Source organism: Odocoileus virginianus, chromosome 24 (genome assembly GCF_023699985.2).
Source record: "Odocoileus virginianus isolate 20LAN1187 ecotype Illinois chromosome 24, Ovbor_1.2, whole genome shotgun sequence".
Classification (NCBI taxonomy): Eukaryota; Metazoa; Chordata; class Mammalia; order Artiodactyla; family Cervidae; genus Odocoileus; species Odocoileus virginianus.
Genome location: NC_069697.1, coordinates 40,823,302 through 40,851,299, shown reverse-complemented (window position 1 = coordinate 40,851,299; position 27,998 = coordinate 40,823,302). Strand labels below are relative to the sequence as shown.

The following is a 27,998-nucleotide window of genomic DNA, read 5'->3' as shown; positions in this document are numbered from 1 at the left end:
CGGCGGCGGAGACCCGCGCCCCCGGCTGCCCCCGCCTCGGCCCTCGGGCCTCGGAAGTGACGCAGCGCGCCCCGCCCCGCCGCTAGATCCGCTGCTGCTGCCGCGGCGGGCGGACCTGCAGGAGGCGGCGGCGGCGGCCGAGGCCGAGGGAAGATGGCGGACGGTGTGGACCATATAGACATTTACGCGGATGTGGGCGAAGAGTTCAACCAGGTACGTGTGGGCCCGGGCTCACGCCGCCGAAGTGGGCGGCGCTGCGGCCGGGACGCCGACCTCGGGCCCGCTGCGGGCCACGAGCCGGCGCGGCTGCAGACCGTGCGCCCTTGGCGCCTATGGGCCGCGCCGCCCGATCCCGGCGCGGCGCCCCCCTCGCCCCTCGTTCTACCGCGTCGTTTCGTGGGCGGCGGGCGCCGCCACCCTCCGCGGGGCCCCGAGCGCGGACGCCGGCCCCTGTGCAGCCGCCGCCGGCTCCTCCCTCGCCGCCGCCTCGCTCTCCATTGTTGGTGGAGGCCGGCGAGCGCTTCCCGCCTCGCTAGGCCTGGGCAGCGGGGCGGCGTGTGCGCGGCGGGGAGAACGGGCCGCCCCTGCGCCCCCTCCCCCGCGGCTAGATCGAGGAGGAAGCCCGGCGCGGCGCGCGCCGGCCTTCTCGCCCCTGGCCCTGCTGCTCGGGCTCCGATTTCTTCGGTCGCTCCATTTTGTGTCTCTGTCGGCGCTCGGTCGTCTCATGGAAGGCCGCGTTCACGGCCCTTTGTATCCCGCGCGCCTAGCTTCCTGAGCTCCCCTGCCCGCGTTTGCGACAGGTTTCGGCGTGGCGCCATCCCGCTCCTTCTCTCACTCTTTGGGAAGAAGGCTTCGGTGCGGGCACGTTTGCAACAAGTCCTTTGACTTTCGGACCCATGGATCGTGTTTAAAAAGTCGGTGCACTGGCCCCCTACCTCGGTGGTCGAGGGCTTGCAGTGCCTCTGAGGCCCAGTCGTTCTAGGTCTTTGTGATGAAAATATCAGTGAAGATCGGTGGCCCGGGCCAAAAGGAAGACTTGGAAGGGCGAGGGTTGGATGGAACAAAAAAGATGGTAGCTCACCAAGAGACGAGATTAGAGTAATGATTAAAGAATCCCACCCGAAATTCACATGGTGTTTGTTAGTTTTAAAATAAAGGGTTATAGCTGTTTGCCGATTTCCGAAAGCAAAATGTTTACTGTTCTCCGAGGGGTTTGGAAAGGCTGGAGAAAGTGAGAATGCAAGGTTTTTCCGGTATCTCACAGGCCACAGTTGCCTAGGACTAGCCGCGGAGCTATGATGTCTGATGTGCATCCTTGCAAAAGGTTGTTACTAGAGCAGTGACGTTTCAGCTGTAAGCAATTCTGGTCACATCTGCTGTCTTTATAAAAAAAGCAAATTGTGTTTAACTGCAGTGTTCCTAATAGCTTTCTTACATTGCCCAGGTCCATGTGAGAAGCTTAGTAAAATTCTGGTTAATGTGTTTTTGTGGGGGTTTTTCCCCCTCCATTAAGGATTTTATTTGTGCTAGGAGTTAAGGATTTTTTTAAATAGGGAAAACTAGAAATCTGGGTTTTTTTTTTTTTTTTTTGTGATGGATGATGGTGCCCTTAAGTTTAAATATTAGAAGAAAAGTTCAATTAGCTTTAAATGTTTTCTACTCTATTAAAAAAGAGAGTATGTTAAAACATAACTCATTGTTATCAAATGTTAAGTTTTAAAATCTTTATTGTGTTGCGCTTAAATTTTTTTTGCTGTGCCTAAGTTGTGTCAGTGACACTTTCTAAAGTTACCTTGAGTGCTAAACACAGTCGGATTCTAAGGCTTTTTTAAGGTCAGTAAACAAAGACCTCTGGGAAATTTCTTTTCCTTTTATTTATCAAATGAGTGTAACATTCCCTCTACAGGAGGTCCATATCTGCAAGTAAAAAAACAAATGTTCAAGGCAGTCTTCATTAGTTCTCTTCCAAGAAAATATATTTCCTTTTGTCTTTCTGGTCACAGTAAAGGAAGAACTGGACTACAATTTTAGAATTGAGCGTCGTTTACAGCCTTTTAATGAAATACTTTTTAGGTTTTTGCATACTTAATTTGGGATGGGCATTTTTCTTATCTGTATAGCTGGATGGAGTGATACTTGCTTATCTCTGTGCACCAGCTAGTGCTGACCGAACAGGAGGTAAGAAGAGATTAGAGTTTGGTAGCCTTGATGAACTGCTTTATATAGTTCTTTTAAAAATAACTTTTTGTGGATTTTACCTATAGCATTATATTGCACATGTATCTGAATGGTTTTTTGCCTCTAGGATCTTTATACTTTTGAGTCAATTAATGGCATTAAATAGAGGCTATGTTTTTGTTATTATTTTGTGTATCATTGGCCTTTGTAATCTACTGCTTGCTCTGATAATTCCTGTTCACATTATGGCCATAAAAGGGTAGTTGATGGTTTTTTAAGGTTCGTTCTTAATTTTTAAAAATGTTACTAGTATTGGAATATTTACCTGAAATTTTTATCAGAATTAGAAGCAACTACAAAATTGTTGTTGGTTGATTTAATTTGCATTCTTATTAGCTGGTGACATTACTTCTACTGGTTGCTAAACTGACTTTATTTTGTTGTAGTCAAGTAGTGTTTTGCTAAGTATAACAGGTTTTATTTCGGCTTCTAAACTGCTGTAAACATTTAAAAGATCTCTTCAATGTGAGCTGTAGTTTTAATTGCATTGAAATTCTTTGTAATATATGTGTTTTTTATTTTTTCTGTTTTAAGTAGTTATACTTGTATGATGTTTATTTCATGTGTGTATTTTGGTAAAGAGCAGTGTAAACCTGTCTCAAAAAGTGAGATATTCAACTGTCTTAGAAACTTTATTTTGGAGATGGTGTGAGAAAAAAGTTACTGAAGCTATACTATAGAACAGCTCCTTTCTTCACCAGATGAATTTAGAATGGAGAATAAAATTGGAGAAGGGAATAAGGCACAAGGACCTCAGTTATCCTTTATAGCTGCTCTTTAGTTCTTAAATTGAAGATCTTTGGATGGAACCAAATTGGGAACAGTTGCTCAAGTGGAAGTATTTGGACTCCTTCCAAACCTCTATACTCCTTGGATCTGGAGTTGAAAAGAAAGCTGTTGGTTTCAGTCTCACACTATCAACTGAATTGATAGTGTGTATCAGTTCAGTTTGAACTGGAATTTGTACTTGAAGGTAGTAATTACTAGCCTCATATTTAATAGTTACAGACTTTTATTTTGACCTAAACTAAACTAAATTTTTTTTAACTCAGTTGTTCAGTATACATTTCTTAAGTATTTTGTATGCCAACAAGGAAGGATACAAAGTTTAGATAGTGTCTAGACTAAGTGCAGTGTAGTGGGATTATGTAAGAAATATGACACTCTGACAGGTCGTGTGTTACAGAAACCACTCTTTTGTGTCTATCTTTATGTGAAAGATTTTTGTTGGCGGAGGAGAGGGGCTGCTCCTGCTGCTGCTAAGTCGCTTCAGTCGTGTCCGACTCTGTGCGACCCCATAGACGGCAGCCCACCAGGCTCTGCCGTCCCTGGGATTCTCCAGGCAAGAACACTGGAGTGGGTTGCCACTTCCTTCTCCAAGAGGAGAGGGAAGCCAAATTCTGAACTTCAGGAAAGCTTATACTGGGTGCACTGAAGTAGTGTGTATTTTGCTTGTTTGGGGAGCAAAACCCTTCATGTAGAATTTAGTTTTTGATGTACCTGGTAGTACGTCGCTGAGAGCAGTGCTCATTCAGTGATCTGACAATCAAACTTTAAAATGAAAATGTATGTCGGTAGTGGGAAAAAATTCATTCGGAAGTTACAGACTTAGACATCCTTATAAGTGTTCTTGTCTTTTATAATGACTCATAATTTACATTTAGTTATTGTGTATCTACTATAGCCAATGTTTGGCTAATTTTGGAAAATAAGTTTTGTTGGGCAAATATCTGTGATATCTTATTTCTACCAAATTTATATTGAATAGAGAACCCTCTAAGATAAGGCATGTAAGATGGAAACTGAGGTAGGTAGAGACTGATTCAGAAACTTGGGTAGAAATGTTGAGGGGAGCTGGAACTCTTAATTATTTAATTATTTATAAGTAGTTCATTCTGTTGGTCACTTTGTGGTTTATGTGCCATATTTTTAGTACCAAATTGGCTTCCTTACCATTAGTTGAGCTTTTAACAGGGATTGCAGACTGATTTTAATATCTGCTTGAAATGTAAACAAAATCAGAAAGTGAAATATTTTCTAAAAAGATAGTTATATATTAGATTATCTGTTTTGTGGATTTTGTGTGTTAGTGTGTTCTTTTCCATGGTATAGAAAACATTTTATAAGTGCAAAATTATATTTTGCTTATATTTCTCTAAATGGAATTTTTTTTCCCCCCAATAGAGGAACTTTGAACAAGTGGCTTTTGCTGTGACAATAGTGGTGGTAACATATAATGCAGGAGTGGCATTGATACAGTTTTAGGAACACCAAAAGTAGTGTCGTGCCTGTCAGGAAGAGTATAGGACAGCTACCCCAGTCATCTCACCGATGTACAGTGTATCTGACATTGAAATCATATGGGAGGTGATGAGCAAAAGTGTGTCCCTCTTCAGAGCAATGGCATGGTGGTAATGAAAAAGCGGTTGAGAAACATTGCTTTTAAGAGGAGCGAATTGAAATTTGGTTATTTTACTATCCGTCTTAATTTGACTGTTGTCTCTGACCTGGCTGCAGCTGCTTATGTGTCATAAGGAACATGATCTTGAGATGCAGAATCTTGAAAGTCTACCTTGCCTTTAAAATGATTATCGTAATTAAATGTAGGGAATGAAATAGTGGATTTTTTTTTTAACAAACCCTAAGAGCTGTTGCCTACTGGAAGTTATATATATTGTATAGTTCTATTGGTTATTAGTTGCTATGAACAAATAGGGCAATATTTGGTAATCTAAAATAATTAGAGGGGTAATATTGATTATTTTTTGTTTTTGAGTACCATTAAAATTTCCCAGTGGTAATAATTGAAAAGACTGCATATAGAACTTGACACTGTTGACTCTTTTTCTTTGACAAAGTTTGTCCAATAGACTTTGAGAGCTCACCTTCTTTATATGTGCTCTGTAATACTGTTGTTGTTTAGTCCCTAAGTCATGCCCAGCTCTTTTGGGACCCCATGGACTGTAGCCTCTGTCTACGGAGGACAGGCTCCTCTGTCCATGGAACTCTCCAGGCAAGAATACTGGAGTGGGTTGCCATTTCCTTCTGGGGATCTTCCTGACCCAGGGATTGACCCAGGGAAGCCGTGACTTGTGATATTCATTTTACATAATTTTAGAATGTGTATGATTTTCCCCCTTTTAGAATGGGAACAGAAAGTAGGATGTGTTCTGTATATAATTATTTTTTTAATCTGGAGGGTAGGTGTGATATGGTGAAGCTGAAAAGGAAGGTTACTGATACTACCGAAGAGTGTGTGTTTTGAGTTGTCTCTTAGTAATGGTGGTAATGTATTCAAATTCATTAATATTTTTCCACCAAGTCCAAATGCATACCATGGGGCTAAAAGTACAGGCTGTGGCCTTGGAACTGAGCAAAGCTAACTAGTCTACTTGGAGATCAAACCCCAGGACTGTGGTCTCAATTAGCATCATATTTCAATCAGTTGGAAGCAGTCCAACTACCAGACCAAGTGACTGATCGTAAATATTGGCAGAATCACATCAGTATTGAAAATTGGTTGTTGTCAACATAGGAATTCGTGGATGGACAAAAATAGTAAGTTGTGATTCATCAGGTTAGTGTAGCTGCAGTTATTATGCCTGTAAATTATTGTCTACTTATGTGAACATTTTCCTAGATTTATAACTAGTGAAAAATCAAATATTTCATGAAAATATAAATTGAAATACTTTTAGTGCTGCTATTAATAACCTTTGCATTCTGTTTTACTCTCCTTCAAACCATATATTGTGATTATAGTCTGCTCAGGAGGATGGAAACAACTCCTTTTGAATAATAGTAACAATAATTGTACTGATGCACAAAACTGGATTGCAGCCGATTTCGCAGTGCCCACCGCCCCTTGCGGGACACTTGTTGGTATCTCAAGTTTGTGGAAGCACGGCTGCAGCTATGCCGCCTGAAGCTTTAGCTACACTGAAACTTCTTAAGAAAACTCACCCTTCTTTTTTCTAATTTTTACTGTCACTGCAGTTTGATCGTGTTCCTTGGTTTCAAAAAACTCAGTTCTCAAAGGTTATTTTGGTATTGCTGTGGAAACAAAATTATGGCATTATTCAGTGATTTGTGGTCTTAGTTTCTGCCCGTTGCTAAAGAGGTCTTTCTTTTCTGACTTACCTTAAGATCTTGTCCGTTATTAAATAAGTTACGTACATTCAGCCTCATAACAATATTGTTATGTAGAGATTCTGTTGTATAATCAGCAAATTGAATAACTTCATTATGCAGAAGATTACCTGAAACGCTATATAAGTGGTATTTCCCCTTCTAGATTTTTTTTTCTTTTTCTGTTTCTTTTTAAAAAAATCTTTTTCTGGCTTCCTTCTGAATAGCAAAACAAGAGCCATGTTTCCTTGGGACTCTTCCTATAACAGTATTTTGTTGATCTGTTCATAGTCATGTTACTAATGCCTTTTCAGTGTCATTCTTTATCCCTAAAATGGTTAATACCTAAAACTATCAGCTTCTCCTTACCTGCCATTTGTATTCGTTCTTGCTGAGTTGTATTGATGGAGAAGACAGGAATTATACTCGTTTTCTAAGTGTAATTGCCACGCTCATTACTTCGACAGAGGAGCCTGGTGGGCAACAGTCCCTGGGGTTGCAAGGAGTCGGACAGGACTGAGTAACTTCACTTTCACTTTTCAGAATGAAATGGTTCACATCTATTTAGGTACTTTGAGGTGGAAAGGAAGATAAAAATAGAGCTTGCCCTCTGCTACTGGCTAGTCAAGCCAGTGGCCCGGGAACTGTTACCGAAGGCTGTAAATGATGCTCAGTGTCTGCCAATACCTGCATTTCACTTTTCTTGTGCTTGTTTACAGGTTGAACTCTTATTTTTCTGTTTTTCTCCTGTTCACATATTTGCTTATTTTTCATTTTCCTCTTACTTGCATATCACTTAGGCATGTAAGTGGCATCTACTAGCCTTGTTTTAATTCTGCTGGTGACACTTGAAGGCAGAACTTTACTAGATTCTTCCTTGTTCATGTCCCTTTTCTCTTGACCATGTAGATATGTTTTGCTAATTGACTATATAAGAAGTCAGGTAAGCATTAACTCTTTGTTGACTGAGAATAATAAAACTATTAATGGATACTAATTTGGATAGTTTAACCTGTACTTTGTTTCTCTTTCCCCTGTTCATTTGTTGTGACATATAGAATCATTTACATAGCCACATTTCTTTATCCCTTTCCTGTGGCTTAGCTTACTATGATTTTTCTAAAACGGCTTCCACAGAATTGGGAAGCATGATCCTGAATACTATAGAAAATAATAGTTGTATTTTTCTGCAGTTAAAAATATTAAAGATTCATAATGGCTCTGATTTTTGTTTGTGATATTTTTGTATCAAAAATTTGTAGTCAGTGTTGGTACTTTTAGAGTATTTTGCTTCCATGAAAAGTTTATTATTTTATTTTGTCTACATGTTATTCTGTTCCTAGAGGAACATTAATTCCTATAATAAGTATCAGTGGGGAAATAGAATTCATTGTGTAGAAATTCACTTTATAGGCACTGTTCAAGAAGTGGCAGAGTGCAAGATTTGTACTGAGATCTTTGACCTGTGTCTTCTACCAAATTTTTGAAAGAAAATAGTTGAATAAATTTGCATTCAAATCTGTTTTAGAAGTCATCTGACAGTTGTATAATCTAGAACATTATTTCTGTATCTCAGGAAGCTGAATATGGTGGGCATGATCAGATAGATTTGTATGATGATGTCATCTCTCCATCTGCAAATAATGGAGATGCCCCAGAAGATCGGGATTACATGGATACTCTCCCACCAACTGTTGGTGATGATGTGGGTAAAGGAGCAGCACCAAATGTTGTCTATACATATACGGGAAAGAGAATTGCATTGTATATTGGGAATCTAACATGGGTAAGTGACTTGATTTGAATTAAATCCTTGGTGATTGATTTAGCTATTCCAGTAGTTAATTTTTTTCTCCAGTTTTATAAAATAAGAACTTCAAGTTATTAAATTGGTTCTGCATGCTTTCTTATGCACAGGGGGAGGGGCGGGGGGGTGGGGGGGGAGGGGCGGGGAACACGACATACATGCACCTTTTAAATATAGTAAGTACCAGAATCTTCTAGTTCTGAATTTTGTAGACATTCAACTTGTGGTAGATATTCCAGTTAAGTGTAGTTCAGTTTTTTTATCTTTTCCTACTCCTACACTTCAGCTATCCCCGTTTACAAAGGAAAATGCTCACATAAAGTCTCAAACCAGGATTCAGAAATGTAGGAGAGAAAGATACACAATATGAGTCTTGTTTTTAAGAGTTTTCATTATCCAAATCATAGTTACAGACATGCTGAGTTTCATTTTTGCTCTTAAATTTGAAATCTGATTTACAGAAATACTGCTGTTATATATTGCATTTTAATTTGGTTTATGAGACTGTAGGTTTATTGATTGGAGTTTCATTAGCTGAATGTTTAGTATTATTATTATTATCTGTGTTTTATTAGAATTGAATCTTAAATATTTACTAAAATAGTCCTGTAGAGTTTTTGCATCTCTATTTAGAAACATTTATTACACATAGTTGAAAATTTAAAAATTGCCTAGAAATGAGTTGTTACTGTATATTTCCTTAATAGTATTTTTAAATGTTTACATATATAAAAAACTGGCCAATCTCCCATCATTTGAGCAATTTTTATAATGTTGGAGACAGTAGCATTGTAGATATAAAGAGTGTGGTTGCTAAGTAAGGCGGAGTCTTGGCTCCTATATATGTTTTATAGCCTTGGACAACTTCTTTAACCTCTCTATTGCATAGAGTGTAAAATAGGAATTATATGTAAAATGGGACTTCTATGTTTAGAGAATTAAATATTTGATAAAAGGGTATGGTAGGCACTGAATACATGTTAGGATTTTGTTTTGTATACTTTGAAACGTAAGGTGGAGTTTGTTTCCCCAAATAATTTCTCTTAAGAAAAAAAAGTAGACAGGTGAGATTGGTTTACTGAAAATTTAAAGTCATAGCAGTTGAAAGCTGGAAGAGACCAAAAACACATTAAGGGGTTTTTTTTGTTATTTTTTTAAAATTCTGTGTTCTCTCTGGGGGTATGTACCTTCTATTTCCAAAACTCTTATCAACGGACAAAATTATGTCTTCAGGTACTTTTGTTCTATTTAAAAATTGGAGACTGACTGGCAGTAATTGTACATAGTTTGCACTAAGGATTAATTTTCTTTTGTTTATCCTGAGTTTACCCTTACAAACTAAGTTGAAACAATAAAAATCTTAGATACGTTTTGATGGTTAATGAGGGGGAAATATCTTGCAGTGGACAACAGATGAAGACTTAACTGAAGCAGTTCATTCTTTGGGAGTAAATGATATTTTGGAGATAAAGTTTTTTGAAAATCGGGCAAATGGCCAGTCAAAGGGGTAAGAATTTCGTTTTAATTCTTTTTTTTTTTTCACCCAATGGGATTTAGTAGCTAGCAATTACAGTTTTAGGGGTGACTACTTGAAGTTAAAACTTATCTACACATGTGTAGGATGTTTCTTTTCTACACTGACAGGAGGTTCTTGGGCAAAGATTCTCATTTAATGTATCCTGTGATCTAGTGGATCCACCTAAAACTAGTGGAGCTGGGAGATTAGGTCTCTTTTCCAATTTTCCTGCGTTTTCTCCATTATGGTTGAACAATGACAGTTTGAAGAAGCATTACTATCCCCGTGGTTAAGAGGTATTGGAATATGGGCAACTGAAGAATAATGTAGCATGGATGTTTTGCATTATTTTTTTAACTGTTAAACTACACAGATGAGGTAGGATCATTATAAAATACAGATGTCCAAAAGTAAGACAGTAAAAAAATATAATGTCATCATCTGTAGGTGATTACTCTTGTCATTTTAGTGAATATACTTTAACGTATTTTCCTAGTGCTTATATTTTTATTGCAAAAACAATAGGATTGCAATTTATGTTTTATAGTGTGTTTGAAACACAGTAAAAAAAATTAACAATAAATATACATCTTCTCTAATGTATTAGTTCTTTCCATCATACTTTGCTACTGTAATTTATTTTACCGTTCTTATTTTTGGTTCTTTGAGTTTTCAGTTTTTGTCTATTATAAATAATACTTTATTTAAATCTTTGGCATAGATTTTGGATTTTCTGAGAGGTAATTTGCTAACTACAGAATGATATCCAGTGTGCAGTAACTAGGAGTGTTTTCAAACACGTGCAGAGTCTGGCTGCTTTTCATGAACTTCACGTCTACTGCCTGTCCTTGCCACTGTTCCCTCATTGAACAGTAGCGTCCTGCCTGGTGTACCTGCCTTCACGCTGACTCTCTACAGTCTATACAGACACATAGCGGAAGTTGAAAAAAAGTGACATCAGTATTGGTCTCCTCAGAATGTTCTTTTGGTTATCCATTTTATTCAGAGTAAAACCCAGAGTCTTCACTGTGGTCTATGAGGCACTGAGACCTGTTTACACACTACATCTCCGACCTCATCTCCTACTACTGTTTACTTCGCTATGCTGCTTCAGCTGCATTAATTAGTCTGCTGTTCCTCAGACACACTTCTACTTAAGACCTTTCCATTGTTTCTTCTGTTTGGTTTACTTTTCCCCAAAATACCCACCTTTGGGATCTTTCACTTCATTCAGGACTCTGCCTGAGTTCCCCTTCTCTGGCCACACTGTGCAAGATCTTCGGCTGTCATCAGTCCCCCCCTCCCCCCCCCTTTCTTATATTGTATGTTATTCATTTGTCTTGTCTCTACTGTATTTAGATTGTAAGTTCCAAAAGAGCTTTGTTCACTGTTGTATTCCCTAACCCTAGAATGGGGCCTGGCATATAGGGAGTGGTGCTCAATAAATGTTTCTTAAATTAGTGAATTAATTAAATTGTTTCTAAATGTTGTGACCCAAGGTAATCTTGAATCAAACAGCAGACTTTGTTGACCAGGATCTAATTAAAGGACCATTTTGAATACTAGGGAGTAAAGGCTCCTAAGAGGCCTTCTGAGAATAATTTAGAATATTGTATAACTTTATGAATTGACAATCATTCATTTTTTTCTGTTCTAAATTTATTTTTTCTAGTGAGATACAATTCACATACTATAAAATTCATCCTTTTAAAGCATTCAGATCAGTGGACTTTATTTATAAAGTTGTATAACCATTTTTATTGTCTATTTCCAGAATGTTTTGATCACCCCCAAAAGAAATCCTGCATCTGTTAGCAACTGTCTTTGTGGATTTGCCTGTTCTGAAATGATATCATGAAGAATGTGGTCCCATGTGCTTAGCTTCTTGCTCTTAGCATAATATTTTCAGGTCTCATCATGTAACATGTGTCAGTACTTATATTTTACAAATATTAATATTCCACTAAATATTACACTATGTGAATGCACCACATTTAAAATCTCAAAAATTTAGAAATTCTGAAAATTTCATCCATCCTTTGGTGGACATTTAGGTTGTTCCCATCTTTGCTGCTATGAAAAAAGGCCCCTGTGAATGTTCATATATGAGTTTTAGCAGCATTTTTTTTAAGGAAATTGTTTCTTTTATCTAAATAGATTACACTGTAGTTCCCATATGATTTGCAACTGTTTCAAAGCCACCCTTTCATATAGACAGAAAAATCTTTAGTGAAAGAAGTTGAATTTATCAACATTTATAAAAATCTCTAATTTTGTTCTAAAGAATACGCCTCCTCTATACTCATGTACCGGTTTGTGTGAACATAGTGTTTGCAGTCAGTTCTCTTAGCTACATGTGTACATTCAGGAGTTGTGTTCTGTTTTTTTCCTGCCGTAAGGCTTGTAGGATTTCAGTTCCCTGACCAGGGATTGAACCTGGGCCGTGGCTCTGAAAGCCCCAACTCGTAACCACTAGACCACCAAAGAATTCCCAGGAGATTTATTGGATGCTATTTTAACCCTAATGTATTTAACCGTTTAAGAAGCTGCTGGGATATCTGTCAGAGTGTCTGTACCATTATATATTTTTTTCATCAAGCAATGTATGCAGGTTCTAGTTTATCCCACATCCTCACCAGCACTTGTTAATTGTCTTTTTGATTAGTGTGTGAAGTGGTATCATTACGATTTTGGTTTACATTTTGCTGTTAGCTAATGATATTGAGCATCTTTTTATGGTGATGTTATTCATAGTAATTAAAAAGTGGAAACAGCCCAAATGCCTGTCGGTTGGTGATTTTGAGGAAATGTGGTATCTCTCTATAATGAAGTTATTACTCAGTCATGAAAAGGAATTAATCACTGACACATACTTTAACATGCATTAAACCTCGAAAACATCATGCTAAGTGAAAAAAGCTAGTCCCCATGAAGGACCATACACTGTATTATTCACATTTAATAAAATGTCCAGAATAGGCAAATCTGCAGATTTAGGGTTGGAGGATGGGAGGAAATGGAGTGACAGCTAACAATTATGGGGTTTTTTTTTTTTGAGTGATGAAAATGTTCTTAAAATTGATGTGGTTATGATGGTAAAACTCTGAGTATGCTAAACAAAGAAAGCACTGAATTCTGTACACTTTGAATAATATGATGTGTTATTATAAAAAGAAGTTAAAGATGAAAGTGTGACCATTGTAGTCTAAGAAATATTTTGTTTTGTTTGGTAGGTAAAATTAAATTCAAACCATTTCATTTTTAATAACAGCAATAACAGTTAATCCCTCCTCACTTTCTACCCACATCCCTTTAAACACCTTCTAGGTTTGCCCTTGTTGGTGTTGGATCTGAAGCATCCTCAAAAAAGTTAATGGATTTGTTGCCTAAGAGAGAGCTTCATGGTCAGAATCCTGTTGTAACTCCATGCAATAAACAGTTCCTGAGTCAATTTGAAATGCAGTCCAGGAAAAGTAAGCACCCCCTCAGAGGCTTTTATTAAAAGATGTGCATTTTAACCAGTCTTGTTAGCATTTGTTATGTGTTGTATTGGAGAAGTCATCTTAATATTTATATTTAGTTCATTGGAGAATCCGTTTTAGAAAATCCATGCTTTGAGTTTGATTTAAATTACTGATTATGACTGGTTCCGTGTACTGGAAACCTATTCCCATTTTTCTCTAAATGTTACAGACCCAACATTACACAACAGTGTGCAAGTTTTATAGCCCTGCCATTCTTATCCTGTCATTCCCATCCTAAAGAAAGGAAGAAACTACATTCTAATCCTTAGGTTGAAGGAAAGTTATGTGGATGTCTGTTATGGTGGGGGAGAAACTACTGATAACCAGAAAGTATTCGTTGATTTTCTGCTTGGCACCAAGACCTATCACCACTTGGTAAAGTGACTATAGAAAAGATTTGCCATTATATACTTAAGAATGTTATGACTTAAAGAGATAAATGGATGATTATGTAATTAATAGAAATTTGAGTGGTTGTTTTTCTTAATGTTCTAGCACTTAAAACTTAACTGATGAATGTTAAAGACTTTGAATGATTTATACTTAGATTTCTGTTAGAGAATTTTGGTCTTGGCTGCTGCAGAATACTGGTATTTTGAAAGTAACTCATTATTTGTTTATCAGAAATACATTTAAGTGTAGATCTTTTGAGACTTCAAAAGAATTTAAATAGATGTGAATGTTTTCCTAAATGGGTACTTCTCATGTAGTTTGGACTGGCCCAAGGCATCTGGAAGTTAGTAAGCAGTATACATAAACTTTGATTTAGAGTTGTTTCTAATATCTAACAGTGGTTACATATCAGAGAACTATTTTAATAAATGCTATTTATGAGTATTTGGATGTTTGCAGCTACACAATCAGGACAGATGTCTGGGGAAGGTAAAGCTGGTCCTCCGGGAGGCAGTTCACGTGCAGCATTCCCACAAGGTGGTAGAGGACGGGGCCGTTTCCCAGGGGCTGTTCCCGGTGGGGACAGATTTCCTGGGCCAGCAGGACCAGGAGGGCCACCTCCACCTTTTCCAGGTAAAGTTTTTCTTAAATCGCCATGGATAAAATGTGTCTACCTAATACCTCTTTTCCTTTTCTCTCTTTTTCAAGTAATGCATTATTAATGTGACTTACTCTCCTTGTTATGCTATTTTTGGAATCCAGGAAATTTGATCAAGCATCTTGTTAAAGGAACTCGGCCTTTGTTCCTGGAAACTAGGATTCCATGGCATATGGGGCACAGCATAGAGGAATTACCCATTTTTGGCCTAAAAGGTCTTTATTTTTCTCCAAACTTGCTTGACTTATATATAGAATATTTACATCCGTCTTATTTTCTTACCTCTTAAAAAATCCTTTCAAGACCATTTTTCCTTGTTTCACTTTCTAGCTTGACATCAGAGTAGACTATAAGGTGGGTGATTTCACTGTAAGAAGTGTGTGTATGCTGAAAGATGGAAACTATCTCTAAGCATTGTAATCTGTTAAAGTTGTTGTTTCAGTAGTTTTTCTTAAGCATTAAATTGAGCTAGTTAAATGTGTAAGGATATACTTCACCTTTGTAACTTGTTAGTGTAGCATTTACCATATGGGTTTCATTTAAAGAGAAAGAGTCTTGGTCTTTGAGTTATGCTTTAAAAGTATAATTGTGGCATGAAGATTAAAACACCTTATTGAAGTGTTTTTCTTTTTTTTTTTTCTCTCTTTCTCTCCCCTTTATTCTGTAGCTGGACAGACACCACCACGTCCACCCTTAGGTCCTCCAGGCCCGCCCGGTCCACCAGGCCCTCCACCTCCTGGTCAGGTTCTGCCGCCTCCTTTAGCTGGGCCTCCTAATCGAGGCGATCGCCCTCCTCCACCAGTCCTGTTTCCTGGACAGCCTTTTGGGCAGCCTCCGCTGGGCCCGCTTCCTCCCGGCCCTCCGCCTCCAGTTCCAGGCTACGGCCCCCCTCCTGGTCCACCACCTCCACAACAGGGACCACCTCCGCCTCCAGGCCCCTTTCCACCTCGCCCACCTGGCCCTCTTGGGCCACCCCTTACACTCGCTCCTCCTCCGCATCTTCCTGGACCACCTCCAGGGGCCCCGCCGCCAGCTCCACATGTGAACCCAGCTTTCTTTCCTCCACCAACTAACAGCGGCATGCCTACATCAGATAGCCGAGGCCCACCACCAACAGATCCATATGGCCGGCCTCCACCATATGATAGGGGTGACTATGGGCCTCCTGGGAGGTAAGTTAGTATGCATGGGTAAAAGTAGACTTGGTATAGTTCATCTGCAAAAGCTATTTTTCACTCTTGTCTGTGAAGTTTTAAAAAATTAGCTTTCCCCAGATATAGTTTTCTGTATGTTTTCTCTTACAAGAAGCGGTATGATACGGTGAAAAACCTACTGAACAGGGTTGGGAATAATCTAGCTCTACCACTTACACAGCCTTGTGATCTTAGGGCAAGTCACTTTATTTCCATCATTTTTAAGTTAAAAGAGGTTGATAAAGATACTGAAGCAAGCTAGTGGGATCCTCAAGCTACTTTTAAAATTTTAAAGTCAATATCATCTACTATTGATGACACTACATAGAAAGCTAAAGTTTCTTCGTTGTTTTAGAAATTAGGTCAGTTTATTAAATAGTATCTCACGCTTATCAGGAGTCCTGTGTAGCAAAATTACTAACTTTTAATTAAAGTGGGAACATTAAATAATTTATAAGCATCTTTGGGTAGACAAAGACTTGTAAAACACAGGCTTTATGGGAAATAAGATAGTTAATGGCAATCCTTAGAGAAGAGCTGCATGGAAACTAAAGTACTTCTAAAGCTATGCATGCTCAAATCGTAATCTGGAGAGCTGTGTTAATCTTTAAGAACTACTCGAATTTGTCCCCTTCGGGTTTTGCTGAGCATATTGTTTGATCTTGTGACCTTTAACTGCTCCCGTTGGGTTGCTCTGTGTTTCAATTTGTCTGCCCGTGTCCTGCAGGGATGCGTTTGAGCATCTGCCTAGTTTCACACAAGTGTGCAGGGCCAGGGGAATAAATTTCACGTTGTAGATAAAGTCTTCTGACAGTTATCTATCCATAGACATTGTATCTTTTGAGTGCCTGAAATACTTTGTTTTCTTTTGAGAAATGTTACATCTAGGAAGTTAGCACTATTTTTCTTCTGTTCAACTTAATTCCAGTGAACTACTGTCTATTAAGTGTTCATTGTTATGGGGGTGGGTTAGGTGGCTTGGTTTGATAAGTTTAGAGTTTGAATCGCATGTCTTTTTTCTAACATAATTGAATTTCTGTAGTATCAGTTTTTCTAAAAATATTTGTGTGTATGTATTTGGTTATTATTGAATAATTTTAATTGGAAGTGAGAGAAAACTCTTATTACTTTTTTTTTTTTTAAGGAAATAGGATGGGTATGAGTCACAGAATTTGTCTGATATCATACATGAATGTTAAAAAACTTGTAATTTGGTTAGACTGTTTATAAAGTTTTGAGAATAACAATAATACCTTATAAACATGCAGAAGGTTGTGTTAGCTTTTCCGCATCTCATCTGAATGAACTGCTTCTGCTTGCCTCGATTCAACATCCTACCTAGTAACTAATAACTAAGATGGCAAAACATTTACCTTTTCTGTACTACACACAGTCACAATTTTTTAAGTTGTCCAGCAGCTTTAGAAAATCTTGGGATTTTGTTAGGTTTTTTTTTTTTTTTCAGTAAATATTTGTAGGTACTGAGGATCTTTTATTTGCCAGATATCCTGGGGATTCAGTGGGGCATACAAGATAGGTCTAAGATCTTGTCCCTCCTGGAATGTTATTAGTTAGAGATTTATTATTCTTCTGTTGTGAGTTGGGCTCTGTGCCTAAAGGATCCAAATATAAATGAAACCAGATTTTGCCCCTGGCTTGTGTAGGGTTGTATTTTTTGCAGTCAGCATGTTTTGCTTAGATAATACATACATATATAGAGAGACATCAAAACAAATTTTCACATGTTTTTGTATGACTGAAAAAATATTTTATTGCATTTTATGTAAATATAGCATTTCTGACCTCCAGAAAGATAAGGTTTTTAAGTTGCTAGTTTATTTCAGTTGAAAGATAATGGTACAAGGGAATTTTGCATACACCTGCTCTGTTTGTATGAAAAATAGCATATTTCAATATGAGAAAATAACTATTAGCTCTGAGGCAATTGTCAAAAGCAGTTGTTTGAATTGCATTACACTATTATGACTAATTTAGAAAATCTTTTGAGTATGATTGAAGGTTTATTTTGATTTTATAGGGAGATGGATACTGCAAGAACGCCACTGAGTGAAGCTGAGTTTGAAGAAATCATGAATAGAAATAGGGCAATCTCAAGCAGTGCTATTTCAAGAGCTGTGTCTGATGCCAGTGCTGGTTTGTATATTTCTTTCTGTATTAATATTTCTGTTATTAGGAGTGACGTAAAACTTTTAAAAAGTGATTTTAGTTTTGGCAGTGGGCAGGGGCGACTCTCGGTGCGGTGCACCGGCTCATCATTGCTGTGGCCTCTCTTCTGCAGAGCACAAGCTCTAGGCACGCAGGCTTCGGCGGTTGCAGCACCCTGGGTCGGTAATTGTGGCGCGTGGGTTTAGTGCTCCGAGGCATGTGGGACCCTCCTGGACCAGTGGTCGAACCTGTGTCCCCTGCATTGGCAGGCGGACTCTTTTCCACTGTACCACCAGGGAAGTCTAGGCATGACCTAAAGAAGATGGGTCATCTACATGTAGTATATTTCCCAGTCATTACCTATCCTTTAGTTAAAAGGCATTGAAGGGAACTGTATGTCACAGTGTAGTGAAATACCCCTAATTTAAACATTTTAGGTATAAATTTAAGTATTAGCCCTGACATTTAATGGCTCAGGGGCCTTAAGGCAGCTCGTTTATTCCCATATTTACTAAATGATCACGTGTTATTGCTATAACAATAACAAACTTCATGTACATTACCCAAATGATGAAACTGAAAAAATGAAGACGTCATCTATAATTATTTTAAAGTGCATTGCTTTTTTAAAATGGTCGCCTCAAATGGTTAGGTGATATTTTTGAAAATAAAATTTGTTTGACTTAAACCTCTCTCCTTCCACCCACAGGTGATTATGGGAGTGCTATTGAGACATTGGTAACAGCAATTTCTTTAATTAAACAATCCAAAGTATCTGCTGATGATCGTTGCAAAGTTCTTATTAGCTCTTTGCAAGATTGCCTTCATGGAATTGAATCCAAGTCTTATGGTTCTGGATCAAGGTAAAACTTTCCTGTCTCATGTCTATTTAAAATTGTGGCTTTGCAAATAGAAATGTGTTTGGGACTCTATAGGACTTTGATTTTACTTATTACTGTTTATTTCACAGCTAATGTGATTTTGTTGTTGTTTAATAAATGTCAGGTGTTTGCTTACTTAAAATCCCTCAAAGGCTTTCAGTTATTCTTATAATTCTTATTCTTAGAATAAATGTAATAATGCAAATATAAACATTGTAAACAGTATGATACAGTTTGCCTCGTTATATACTTCTCTTGCTCACTATTCTCTATCAATATTGGTTTCCCTTTTCTTCCTCTTGACATATCAAACTCTTGTTTCTGTATTAACACTTGGTATTTCTTCTACTGGGAGCCTTTTTCCTTGGCTCTTCACATAGCTGTTCCTTATTCTTTTCTCAATTCAATCTTTCTAGGAGGGGGTCTTCTCCCAGGTTATTCTGATTATTCTGTTTATTTCTTTAATAATTCTTCCTGCAATCTGTTCTTTCTTATTGTTAAGTATTGTTACTTATTGTTCTTACTTATTTCTTTTCACTAGAACACATTGAAAAATGGGAGGGGTCTTATTTACCTGTCTTGTTCATTACTGTGTTTGTAATGATGTAGAGAATGGGTGCTAAATAAGTATTTCTTGAACAAGGGAGTTTATGATGTATTTCTTAGGGTTTTTTTAAAATTAGGCAATTCTTTTTTTGGTTGAAATTTTACATATTTTAGAAAAGTAAAGCTTAATCTTGACATGATATTTTTAGGTCTTTGGTGTACTTACCAGGTGGTAGAATCATCTTCATTAAGCTAGGAAAAGGAGCTTGTCTTTGTCGTGGTCCCCTTTATAATTATTACTTTTGTGACCCAGTTTAAGGATCTTTGGATCTCAACAAATTTTCACAGCTAAAGACTGTATCTTACATAGTCTTTTAACTTTTTAAGTCCATAATAACTTCTGCCTTGATCACAAGCTTAACACTTAATAATGTTTGCTAAAAAAGAAAAATGTTTGCTAAGTTGAGCTGTCCGGTGCAGAGATACAAAATAGAGATTAAACTAATCAGCAGTTATTTCCTAATTGTGAATTTCAGAACTTAGATTAGTAGGATTTCTAAGATATATACTTTGGTTAAAGTACCTGTATTTTGTTTGTTTCTAAAGGAAGTTCATGCAGCATTTCTCTTTATTAAATAACAATGTGAATTGCTCAATCTTTTTTAGTGGTCGTGTTTACTAAGTTTCTTCTTTGCTTGCCACTATGCTTCTCAGCACTACCATCCTCCAAGCATACATATGTGTATATTTCTTCAGTAAGTTTCTTAGTAGGGTAGCACTTACGATGAACCATATTTTGGCTAGTTATAAATGTAAGATTGATACTTACATATATGTTTAGGTAACCTACAGTAATGGGTTATAAGTTTAAGTATTTAAGTCTCATTGTGTATTGAGTGATAATCATGAATTTTACTTCTAAAAAACTACTTTTCTATATATTTCGTTCGATTAAAACACAAGTCCTATGAGATTTTCTCTACTTTACCTTTCCACTTTTCATTCAGTAAATATCGCATGTCTCTTTTAGGCTCCTGGTTGTAATAGATGATATATGATGTATTACCATGGTGTGTCTGCGTCCCAATTTTTAGGTGAATGTTTTTTAAAATAGGATTTCTAATTCATGCTTGTTGCTGAGTTGGTAAAATCATTATTGTCTGTTCAGGGTATTTTAGTCTAAACTATATTTGTAAGTTATTTTTTTGCCTTGGGTATTTTTAAACATCAAAATATTAAATTTTAAAGCTAATTATGGAGAGCATTAATCCAGTAATTTCTTTTAGAAGACGTGAACGATCAAGAGAAAGGGATCATAGTAGATCACGAGAAAAGAGTCGGCGCCATAAATCCCGCAGTAGAGATCGTCATGATGATTATTACAGAGAGAGAAGCCGGGAACGAGAGAGACACCGGGACCGGGACAGGGACCGGGACCGAGAGCGCGACCGTGAGCGCGAGTATCGACATCGTTAGCAGGTGGGTGTTCCTTGTCCTGTCACTTCCAGCATGCCTGTCGTTCATAGTGATTATAACTCCAAGGCTATTGTTTATGCAGTATATACCCACATTTTATACCATCCAACTACTTGTTCTGAATTTAATCTTCTGGAATCATCTGAGGTAAATGACAGGTGAGTAATGACAGGTAAACATTTTGACCTCTTATCCTTAAATGCTGCTTGCTTGAGTTACAGCTTTTAGGTTTCAGACTGTTAATGATCCTAAGAAAGCAAGAAAATAATCAAGAGGACTCATTGTCTACTTCTAAAATCTAAAAATTGGAATTCTCTTAATCACATACATAGTTTGCATGTGATTTAAAATATAAAATATGAGTTAATTCTTACTGTAACATGCTTGGACTTCAAAAAATAAATTTTAAGTTTCTCTTCTTGAACTAACTAACTATCCCTAAAAATTTGAAAGACGATCTGACACTTGTTGCTAGTTGGAAGGTGGTTTGTTAGCATTGAGAAAATTTTTTTTTTTTAAGAAAAGACACTTTTCCTGCCATCTGGGCTTTGTTTTTAAAAGAAAAGGAACAGTATTCTTTGATTTGCAAAGAAGAAAGTTACTCAGTTAAAATGAATTCAAGGTATTCCATATAGAGAATTTTAAGTTGTATCAAATCATACATCTCAGGTTAGAATAACTTTGAAGTAATTTTCTTTGATGTTTCATTCATAAACCATAATCATTGTGTCTTTTTTTTTTTCTGTATTTTAAAACTATTGTGTACATTTTTCATTAAGCGGGAAGAGTTGTCTGTTTATACTTCATTTTCACGTGTAATTTTATTTTTATATTTGTGAACAGCATTTATTCATGTGAAGAGTGGGAAGAGGGCACTATAAGGCTTGTGCATGTGACACAGAAGTTATTCTGTAAACAGATTTTTTTTTCTTCATAGGTTGGTGGCATATCCAAATTAAATTAGACTGAAACCAATCCCTTATAGGTTACTACTCTTTACATGACTATTTTCCGTAACTAAAATTGGGAAATACTGAAAATTCAGTAATTGGTAGTGTTTAAATTGTAATGGGCAAAACCAAAGACTTGTATGTAATTCTATGACAGAATAGCAGTTTCTTTAAGTAAAGTAGGTATATTTTAGCAAATGAGATCCTTTTTTAAGTAATACTACTTCGGAAATAAGCAATGTAAGTCTTATTTTTGTGGTGTACAAATAAGTTATTACATTATTTACAGTTTTAAGAGCTTTTTAGAGTGAAAGGCAAGTTTTAATACTTTTCCTTGCATTATGAATATGCATCTTGAATATATATCAAACTGTAATTTTTAAAAAGTTCTCCATGTACTGTGTTATAGAACTTAATACAATTTTCAAAACATTATTTTAATATAAGGCAAAATTTTTTTTACTTTTAAAACTAAGCTTTTTGGAATTGATACTGTTTTTGGATGTAAGAATTGAATGTTGTGTCATATAAAAATAAACATTAGATTTTTTAGATGTAGTCCCCCTCCTCTCCCCAAGTTGAATGGGCCTGATCCCCTCTTAAAAAAAAAACTCCGAGTGCCCATCAGTTGCTTTAGGTAAATTATGGCCACCTTAGTGAAATGCTTAATGTTCATCAGTCATTTCATTTAAAGCAAGATACAGGTCCTTCAAGTTTTATTTTTACTTAGACTTTGTCAGTTATCAACAAGCTTCTAGTTACTGAAGTTCATGAGAATGGAACTTGCATACATTTTCAATCTTCTCCAGGACTGGACATGCCCATCAGGGGCATTCTGAACCAGTTTATATCCGAAGTTAATTAACAGGTTTTCTTACTGGTTTTAGTTAAACTAGCATAAATAGATAAACTCTTTCTGAAAAGTCCATTGTATTAAATACCTTGAATTAACTAACATTACATTCCAGTAATGGGTACACCTAACTATATCATGGTTTGAGTTTCATTACATTCAGACATTAACTATGAATTCTTAACTTGCAAACTAAATATTGTCGGCATTTTTTCTTAATCGCTGATGTGTACCATACCAAAATTCCCATGTTTTGTTTGTACATTATAATCAGAATTGAGTTGTAATATTGTTATGTGCCTTCACCCAAGCAAAATTTTACATAAGCATTTCCAGTGCAAAAAATTTTGTTAACCTGGAATATTGTACCTTTGATTTATACCAAAAAGTATTTATTGCTGATGTAGACATGGAATAAATGGGGTGGGGGGAATTGGGATTAAATATATCCAAGTGAAAAACTTTCTTAAACAAATAAAAAAATTTGCACCTTTAATTACCATCAAAATAAGGTCTATTGACCTTTTTTAGAAGTTTTAAAATATGAGTCCTTTTGAACTATCATGTAAACCTTAAATGGACTAAATGGAATAAGAGTAATTTGGAAGCTGAAGTGAATGTCACTGTTAAGTCTGTATACAAATAAAACAATAATGTGACCTATTATTAAAGTGATGATGAATGGCTTAAAGGGCAAGATCTTAATTTAACTGGAAACTTAATGATGTTGGCAAGCTGTTAATGTCTGTCCCATCTTAATTTTTTTTTTTTGTTTGAACTGTTGGTAATGTTAATTGCATTCTCTCATTTAAAAAATGTATTAGTTTTTCTAAAAGCATTTAATATCTAAGTTCAAATATATAATATTTTAATGAGAATATCAATATTGTGAATTTCAGCATGTAAATACATTGTGCTTCGTATTCTGTAATTTTTGCCTCAATTCTCAGACCACTCTGAGCAAAACAAAAGTAGTTCAGTGTTTTTAATATTATATGCTTTTTACAGAAATAATTTTATTTTCATAGTTATCTTCTTTCGTCTTTCTGTTATCACTTGTTGGGAACAACACTACTCAGCACATTTCTGTTAATGGTTCTGCTTTTGTTTGTGTACTGAAGAGTAATGAAAGGATTTTTAAAAAATACTTTTTATTCATGCTTTTCCTCTGCCCGACACATGACTTGATACATTCTCAAATCATTATCCATTCCTTTGTTAGATTTTTAAGCATCATGTATGGGGTATAGGTTAAATAATTATACTTTCCTTTGCTATATGGTTTCTCTTCTCCTATCATAAATATTATGATCTTAGATTTTGTTGTCATTGTACAAGATTTAGGGTGTTTTGCATTCCTTACTCAGTTTTTTAGCTTTGCATTAATTTGGGAAAAACAAATAAAAAAGCCCAAAGAATCGAATGTTCTTTTTTAAATGTTAAGATGTTTTATCTCCTTAAGAGTCAGTGTTACTTTGAGTCTTAGGTGAAAATTAAATACTTCTAATTATCTGATAAAATGATACTGGTGGTGATGAGATTTAAAAATTATTTCTGCAACTCTTAGGTCGTCTGAGATCAGACTAATATTACCCATCCCTGTGTTTATGGTTTCCCCATGTATTCTAACTGCTTCATTTGGATATGCTACCTCTCACTTTTGCTTTAATTTTCCTTGCTTTTAGTATTATTAGCAAAACATGTGAGACTACACAGGTATGTTAATTGCAGTGAGAATAGGGTAGTAAGTGATCCCTAGAATGTATGTGTAGTGTGTTTTGCTCACTGTGGTTTAAGAATATGGTTTTGTTTACAAATAATTAATGGTCTGTTTCTTTAAAAAAAAAAATCAGTACCAGTGTGAGTCACTTTGATCTCTCACCTTCATTTCAGTGTAAAATTTGCTACCATTGGTTTAGTTTGTGAATTAGATTGTTTTGAATAAATATTTAGTTAAAATGAATAATTAGCATTGTTTAAAAGAAGCCTAATAACCAAAAAAGGAGTAAAGGTGTCATGTATGCTATCCAGATTTACTAATGTAATATGCCTTGGTGGTAGCATGTTTTAACTCTCAACGGTGAAATCTAAATCACAGCTTATTTTGAAATGGCCATTTTGTCATATTTTGAAGCAAAGATGAGTATTCTTTGTGAAGTTTATTTCTGCCATTTAGTGGACTGCCTGGCGCAGCAGTCATGAATTCTATTTCATAGTGTAATAAAATTCTTTAGTTAAAATGAGGTAAGTACTGTCTCTAGAAGTGGAAAGATGAAAGTATAAAATGTTTTGGTAGTAAGGGAGTTTTTTGTAAATATCTACCATAAACAAGATTTTGTGTACTGTGTTTTAGTCAATGCAAGAAGGGATGTTGATTTTAAAAAGAGTTGTATTTAGATACTTCTCTGTCTTCTGCCCACCTCATCTCCATTCCTCTCATCAGGAAATTTTCAGATAAAAAGTGAATTTTATTATACTGAGTTAATAAATTAGAATCCTTCAAATTCAATATATTAATGTGAAAACCTGTAAGAGATCCATATCTAATATATATTTGACTCTTTTACTTGAAAGATGAAGTAACTGATACCAGTAAATTTTCTTGGATAAATTTCTGACAGAAGCATTCATAATTTGAGTTGTTAACGCTGACTTGATCTTAAATTATCTCGGGCTTCCCTGGTAGCTCAGCTGGTAAAGAATCTGCCCGTAACACAGGAGACCCCTGTTTGATCCCTGGGCTGGGACGATCCCCTGGAGAAGGGATAGGGCACCCACACCATTGTTCGTGGGCTTATCTCAAAATGCAGGTGCTTCTCTGTATTGAAATTTTAACTTAGTGATCACTTTATATACTCATTAAAGAGCCATAGATTCCATCTGTCTCAGTTTTTTTAACATCTGTTTACATAGATCTTCCTATAACTGATAGCTAAAGCAAGACATTGTGTGGCTTTGACATTATAGATTTGACTGCATGGTATTCTGAAAATATGACCACTGAATGTATTTGTTACTTTTAAGCTTCTTTTTTTTATCTTTGTTTATGTAGATTTCTGCCTAGAAATTTGAGACTATAATATGGAATTGGGTTATTGGAAATGGGTTGTATTGCCTTCAATTTTGCCTTTTTTCGAGATTGTAAAATTTGTATTTCCAAATGGATACATGTAAAGTGTTTAGAAATAGAAACAAAAACTGTCAGATTATCCCCCAGATTTTATGTCTGTATGGTGAAAATTAGAGATTTATTAGTAGTAAAAGTCTTATCTTTAAAGCAAACAATAAATGTATTCATCCTAAAGATATATGTTGTAATTATACAAACAGGATTCTTTACATATAAAGTAGTAGAACTTCTCCATTCGGAATGATACAAAATTGCAGAATATGCCATATGGTTTTTGGAAGCGTTGGCTATTTTTGTTTTGCTCATTGTGACTTAATTTTTCCTTCTTAATTAACCCTTCCAGTATGACAGAATAATTAGGGAGGTAGCATTCTCTTGCAGTAAGAATTGTGAATTTCCTATTAATTTTTTTTTTTTTTTGGTTAGAATATATGCTTTGTCTCTCTTTAATGCTTCAATATCAGTTTTTGTTTAAGTATATTGAAAAGTAGTAAAGATATGTGAAAGCCAGCCATCTTCCTAGATTTTTTCTGTGAAATAATTCCACCAAAAACTTTATCAACATAAGATAAAGTACAATAAAAAGTAGCATTAAAAAAGGCTTAAGTATCTATATGAAAAATAAGGGCAAATAAAAAGTTTGAAAGTTTCAGGATTATAGTATCTGCTTTTCTCTTTTGCAGTTGTAAAATTTAGGTTTTTAAACTGCTAGGCGATGTGAATATGTGTATTGATGCTCTTAAGATGCTTGCACCCTAGTTGAGGAGGAAAGGACTTGAAAGAAAATTTATAGTTAGTTGTGACAGAATACGAATTATTCTTAATTGTAGAGTAAAAAGTATTCTTAATTTTATGGAAGACTGTTACTAAACATTGTGCCCTTTTGCCTCTTACATCATCTTATTATTGACATGCTCTCTTGGAATTTATATTTCAAATAACTGGTGTTTCAGTGGTCACTAATATCACGTTAATTGAATATGTTTCCTTTGTGAACCTCTACCTGAAGTTTGCATTTTTATGTATTCCTAAAATTTTAGTTTATCTCATTTATTGGGTTTTTTTTTCTTTTTGTGAGTTTTCAATGAAATTTGTAGATTCCCATTTATCTGGTTTGACTTAGTTTATATACATTAGATATTTTGATATAGGTGAAATAGAGTGACAGTACTGTTATAAATTTGTATATGTCTAAAGATTTGTACGTGAATGTCATTATATTTATTTACATGTGCATACTGAGCTTATATTTACAAGTTTTGTAACATGGAGGTCCGTTTGATTTATACTTGGAGAAGTTCCTGTATACTGTCAAATACAACTAATTTGTAAAATAATTTATTGCATTTATATTCAGTTCTCATTTGTTTATGAGTTATATAGAATTTATGTGGATGAATGAAAAATATTTACATTAAAATCATACAGGCATTTTCCATTTTTGTAGTATGAATACTATAGAAAATGACTTATAAATGTTTCCATCTTCATAGAAACAGTAGCTGCTACATTTTCATTTGCTTCAGTCATTAAATTTATAAGGCAGTAATACTTAAGAAGAAGAAAATCAGAATGTCTCTTTTAATCATCACATAAATTGGGAGCATTCTCCATCACAAAGGCAGCTACTGTTTCAGTTAATTCTTATTTTGTGTTAGAATACGTAACAGTGAAGTAGATGCACGACTTGTGTATGTATAGTTAAGCCAGCGTTTTTCTGTGTATTATGGGGAATAGCAAAATCTACATCATAAATTTTGACACATTACAGCTGAAGGAAGAGGAACACCTTCCAAGACAAAACAGTCTTCTGGAAAAATGACGCTTGTCCAGCAGTTTGCTTCTTGTGATTGAACTGAACCTGTAAGGATTCATGGATAAAATGAACAGGAATAGATCTGAATAAAGCAAATCTGCATAAATGGTAACCAGTAGCTCTACTTTTATTTTTTATGTTGCTTAACTGTTTTATTTGAAGGAAACCTGTGTGATTTAAAAAGTTAAAGCTTTTGCAACTTTATTACTGGTTATATACATTTGGCCATTATAATGTGCAAGCAATTGGAAAAAAAACGTCAAGTAAATGCTTGTTTTATAGTAGTTTGTTCTTGTTAAAAAAATGTTCATATGATAATGTCTGTAAACAGCACCACTTTGATTACAATAGATGTAGTGTTGTAATAAACTGTTTAATGGGGCTGATGTGTAAAGCTGTTCAAGTTATTTGATGTTTACACCTCAGGGAAAGTCTTGTGTTCAGCAATATCTAAAGATAATGTTACTATGACATTTATACTGTCGTTTAAAAAAAAAAAACAACATTGCAATAGCGTTTTTGGATATGCATCAACCTAATCTTGCGTTCAGTGAATTAAACATACTAATTAAGTGTCTCTTGCCCTTGATTTTGATATTAGAATAGGTGATTATCTGGATATTTAATATTTCTATATTCTGCTTTTCTAGCTGTTTTTACCTAGTTAAGCTTGTGACTTTGCTGAATGGTATGTAAACTTGTAAAAAACTGAAATTTCACGAT

At 35.8% G+C, this 27,998-nt stretch overlaps 1 protein-coding gene across 4 annotated transcripts; it reads left to right on the top strand.

The window, feature by feature from the left end:
- The first annotated feature begins 1 nt into the window (after window position 1).
- On the top strand, window positions 2–27,657 carry CPSF6 (cleavage and polyadenylation specific factor 6). Of its 4 annotated transcripts, none has more exons than XM_020888738.2 (11): window positions 2–213; window positions 7,943–8,152; window positions 9,577–9,680; window positions 13,017–13,162; window positions 14,066–14,239; window positions 14,369–14,479; window positions 14,932–15,436; window positions 17,496–17,611; window positions 18,333–18,486; window positions 20,337–20,529; window positions 27,231–27,657. In XM_020888738.2, exons 1-10 carry the CDS (start codon window positions 154–156, stop codon window positions 20,524–20,526), a joined length of 1,770 nt encoding a protein of 589 aa, XP_020744397.1. In that variant the 5' UTR covers window positions 2–153; the 3' UTR covers window positions 20,527–20,529; window positions 27,231–27,657. The 4 variants fall into 4 exon arrangements, with proteins under 4 accessions (XP_020744397.1, XP_020744398.1, XP_020744399.1 ...); XM_020888739.2 differs by having other exon boundaries at window positions 5–213; window positions 20,340–20,529; XM_020888740.2 differs by lacking the exon at window positions 14,369–14,479 and having other exon boundaries at window positions 11–213.
- Window positions 27,658–27,998: the final 341 nt, after the last annotated feature.

Coding starts and splice junctions, on each gene's coding strand:
- CPSF6 (XM_020888738.2), top strand. CDS start 154: ATGGCGGACGGTGTGGACCATATAGACATTTACGCGGATGTGGGCGAA. Junction 15,437..17,495: donor GACTATGGGCCTCCTGGGAG/GTAAGTTAGTAT, acceptor TTGATTTTATAG/GGAGATGGATACTGCAAGAA. Junction 18,487..20,336: donor TCTTATGGTTCTGGATCAAG/GTAAAACTTTCC, acceptor AATTTCTTTTAG/AAGACGTGAACGATCAAGAG.